The 4668-nt window shown below is 34.5% G+C and overlaps 1 protein-coding gene across 1 annotated transcript in view; it reads left to right on the plus strand.

Moving 5' to 3' along the window:
* SEMA3A (semaphorin 3A) overlaps positions 1–4668 on the plus strand; it is a 200733-nt gene that overhangs the window by 193817 nt on the left and 2248 nt on the right. Inside the window, exon 16 of the mRNA XM_008686188.2 lies at positions 4264–4406. Coding sequence (XP_008684410.1) covers positions 4264–4406 — 143 coding nt within the window. The remainder of the gene's footprint in view (positions 1–4263; positions 4407–4668) is intronic.

Raw genomic sequence — 4668 nt, forward strand, 5'->3', positions numbered from 1 at the left:
TTCCTGCTGGGCTTTCTCCATGTGGATCAGAAGGATCCCACACAACACAATTCACAAAAGTCAGTTATATTATGGGAATAACCCAACGTGTTCCATGTAAACTGCTCTTAGATCAATTAGTTTAATCCAGAGGGAGATTTTAGATTATACTTACCCTGAATATGCAAGATTTCATATCCTTCAGGAAATCTTTAATCAACAATGTTTTCTCAGTTGAGCTTTTGATTTATATTGGATAATTGTAAGTTCAACAGTATATGCTCTGAAAAATACTTACAGTATAGGTATACTCTGCTACCATTTCAGTGTAGAGCTGTTTGCTTTAATAAAGTAAAAATGATGGTATGTTTGACATCCTAAGGAAAAAAATTGAAAATCTACTAAGAAGACAAGAATCAAAATATTGTTTGTTTTTTTAATAGAAAGAAACAGACACAAAGGAAGAGGGGACAGAGGGAATAAAGGAAGGAGAAAAGAGAAAGAGAAACACATTATTATTGAAATTCTTGTGTTTCCTATGTTGTACAATGTTTACTCAAGCAGTTGGGGTAGAAGGATCAGGAAAGGGAATGGATATTTATTGAGTGCCTCTTACTCATTCTAAAATATTTATTGGGTATCTGTTTATAAGGTTTCAGGTATGGGGAAATAACAGGAAAAAATGTTTATCTGAGCACCCAAATATATGAATGCTTGCCTGAGGCCAATTTAAAGGAAAATTCTGGCCCTAAGTTAAAAGTTGCTGATGATAGAAACATTCTACTGAAGAGGAATTATTAGAAACTACTGTATTCAGTGGAAATTTAGTTTTTGCAATTATTATTGATGGCAGCAGACCCTAACAAAACTAAACTAAGAGAATCTCAAACCAAAAAAAGACAGTAGTACCTATGCATATCGACTATGATTGGTATTTAATATGGCAGAACTTGTAACTTCACTGATGGGTAACTAGAATACTTTCTTTTGCTTTTTTATTTGGACAAAAGAGAGAAAGAAAGAACCACTTAAAGGGGGAATGAGTCATAAAACCTATTGGTGAGAGTAGTTATCAAGGCAAAGTGAAGACACCTGGTCAGTGAACTAAATTCTCCAGTTATGGTTCTTATTCAGGTGGGAAAGTACCTGAATATCATGTTTCTTGAAGAACTCCATGAACTATTGCTATATTAAACTAAAAACAACTTGGTATAAATTCTCGATTAAATCAAATCCCATCTTATATTAGACTGTACTATAAGTAGCAGATGAAATGGTTTTTTAAATATAAGGAAATATTTACTATTAGAACTTTTGGATGCATGGGTGGCTCCGTCAGTTAAGTGTCCTGGAACTCCTGATTTTGGTTCCGGTCATGATCTCAGGGTCGCAGCATGGATTCTGGTGCATCAAGTATCAGGCTCCGCCCTGGGCGGAACCTGCTTAAGATTCTCTATCTCCCTTTTCCCCTCTTCCTCCACTCTCTCTCTCTCAAAAAAAAAAAAAAAAAAAAAAAAAAAAAAAAAAAACAAGAACAAAAAAACAAAACAAAACAGAGAGAGAACTTTTATTTTCTTTTATTTTTCTATACACTGGTAAATAGCTGCTGTCACCAGAGGAGACCTTGAGAAACTAAAAACTGAGCAGGTTTCCCAGGATTAGAAGAAAGGTTAAGAGAAAACTATGGGACAGATATAATGATTAAATTAATCAGGAAGAAGACAACTTTGTGAACTTTTGAAAGTTTACCTAATTGATGTTACATTTATATTAAATTCTATTAAGCTTTCTTATTATACAAGGTACCTTGCACTTCTTTACTATGTGTGAACTAATGAACCGAAGGACTTAAATGGAGCTCTATTTTGCAAGGAAGAATATATATCTTAAGATTTTTACAGATATCTGTGGTAACTTAGATTAGGTGAGAGATAAGTCAGTTATTATCATAAAGTTCTACAAGAAAAGTAGGCCTGGATAAGCCAGAAAATACTGGTGGAACACCATGTTGTTTGCTTCTAAATCCAATGGATTTTTTACTGTTATCATGCTGTCATGTCTTATGATTCATTAATATGTAGAGATTGAATGAAAAGTCTCTGCCTAAAAAAATTAAAGGATTTAATTAAAAAAAATTTTTTTTTTGCTTTTTGTATTTTACTGAAGAACACTTAACGTGAGATCCACCCTCTTAAGTTTTTAAGTGCACTGTACGATAGTGTGCCCTGTAGCACACTGTTGCACAGCAGATCTCAAGATCTTACTATTCTTGCATTACTGAAACTTCATACCCACTGACTAACACCTACCCATTTCCCTTTCCCCCAGTTTCCTGGCAACCACCATTCTAACATCAGCTTCTAGGAGTCCGGCTATTTTAGATATTTTGTATAGGTGGGATCATCATACAGTACTTGTTCTTCTGTGACTGGCCTGTTTCACTTAGTTTTCCCCAAGGTTCATCTGTATTGCTACCTATTGCAGATTTCCTCCTCCTCCTTTGTTTTTTTTTTTTTTTAAGGCTGAATAATATTCCAAGTAAAAGGATTTCTAAATCAAAGTTCACACTGCACAGCAAGTAGGGAAAAAAGTGTATCCACTGACCTCTGTGACAAGGTATTCTAAATATGGTATCACAGGAGATTTTCCAGCACCCATTAGGCAGAGAGATTCAATTCACGTCTACCCAGGGAAGTAGATATCTTTCAGACTAGCTCAGCAACATGTGTCATATCTATTCACTCAATGATATACTAATAATTTCAGAGGGAACATAAAAACACCACCGTATTGAACGTAGATATTAACATACGAAGATATATCTACGATATTAAAAAAAATGTGACTTGGAATCAGTTAAATGTTGTTCCTTTACATTTCAGTCATTTCCTTTTCCCAGGGTATTGATCTGTTAAATACGAAGGGACAGATACTTCCCAACTTTAGAAGAGTTTCATTTCACAGTTTAGGGTGATAGAAAAGAAAGCATTGAGATTGACCTCCCTGGAGATAGCAAATGGTGGCAGAATGTTGACCATGGCAGGGTGAGAATAGGAGATGGTGGACATAAACCGTATACAGGGATTAGGTAGAAGCAGGATTTTGGAAAGCTTTAAACCTAGTGAGAGCAAATCATATTTTCTGTGACAGACAAAAGTCCTCAGTTGATTAGAACGAGAGTAAAATTGTCAAAGTGATGCCCAGAAAGGGAGAGAACATTTTTTTTTAATTAAAAATCTAGCTGAGTTTGAAGTAGAGAGCAAAAATTTTTCATCTGTCTACACTGTCAGGCCTCCATGCATGTGAAAATATATTTATTATTTTCTAAATTAATTTAATGAGTTCCAGATTGTACAGGATGTCATAATGGAAACAGGATTATACAAGATAATAAGGAAGGTTTTTTTTTTTTTTCTCTCTAAATGAGTTTTACCTAGACTCCCTGTGTCCTACTTTTGATCTTAACTGTGTTTCATTTACCACATTGAAGGAGGTTACATAAAGGGTAAAATAATAGAAACTTAATCAGGAAACAGGTTTTCTTATTGCTGCATTTTATTATATACTCTTGCCATATTCTTTAGCCTAATTCTTGAAAATAATAAAAGATGTATCATTTTAAAATAAAGACAATTGAAACCACATTGTTTTAAAATTGTGCATCTTTCTTCAGAGCCATCCCAAACATTTCACACCAGTTGATCTTCAGAACAACCTTGTAGATTATTTAAGGTTTATTGGTGGGGAATATAAACTTCCTGAACTCTACCTTCTGTAAAATACTAGATAAATATTAATGGCTGGTGAATTTAATTTTACAGATGAAAAACAAACATAAAGAGCCAAAATAATTTCTCAAACAGATTCTTGTTTCCAAAAGTTCAAGTAACTTTTCTACTAGAGAATAGTACAGTATGAACTGGCCCCATTAGTCAGAACATAGAGTTTTACAGTTAAAATAATTTTTTGGAAGGTATTATCATGGCATATAAAGATGTATAGTTAAACTGCACACATGACTGGTTCTGTTAATGTAGTGCTATTTTCTGGTAGACAAATTTCTGCATATGCTTTATATAACTTATACCAAAATAATTAGTCTATTTAGGCAGGCACTTGAGTTCTGAAACCTTACGTCCGTGACATTTCTGCCATCCTAAATCAATTTGGAAAAGACTCCCAACTTGGCAACAAATTTATCTTCTGAATTTCCAAATAAATACTTTGGAAAGTTGAGTTTACTTCTCTAACGTTTCCTCATTTCATTTCCTCATCACCGGCCAGAAAATCACCATGGCCACAGCCTTGAAGAAAGAATCATCTATGGAGTAGAAAATAGTAGCACGTTCCTGGAATGCAGTCCAAAATCACAGCGAGCTCTGGTCTATTGGCAATTCCAGAGGCGAAATGAAGAGCGAAAAGAAGAGGTATAGGAATGAAATTGACTGGATTATTTCTGTCTGACGTATACTGTTAAGTGACCCCAGCATGGTTGACTTGAGGGTGAAAAAATACAGTGAATCTCTATCTTTTTCTTAACCCATCAATAGTCCATTCATTAAACAAGCATTCACCGAAGGCTGATCATATAACAGGCTTTGTGCTAGGAGCTGGAGAAACAAAAGTGAACTGATAAGAATTTTGTCTCAGAAGCCATTTGGGGATATATTGGAGAGTATTCTCTTTCCC

This window comes from Ursus maritimus, unplaced genomic scaffold (assembly GCF_017311325.1).
Source record: "Ursus maritimus isolate PB19 unplaced genomic scaffold, ASM1731132v1 scaffold_3, whole genome shotgun sequence".
NCBI classification, from domain to species: Eukaryota; Metazoa; Chordata; class Mammalia; order Carnivora; family Ursidae; genus Ursus; species Ursus maritimus.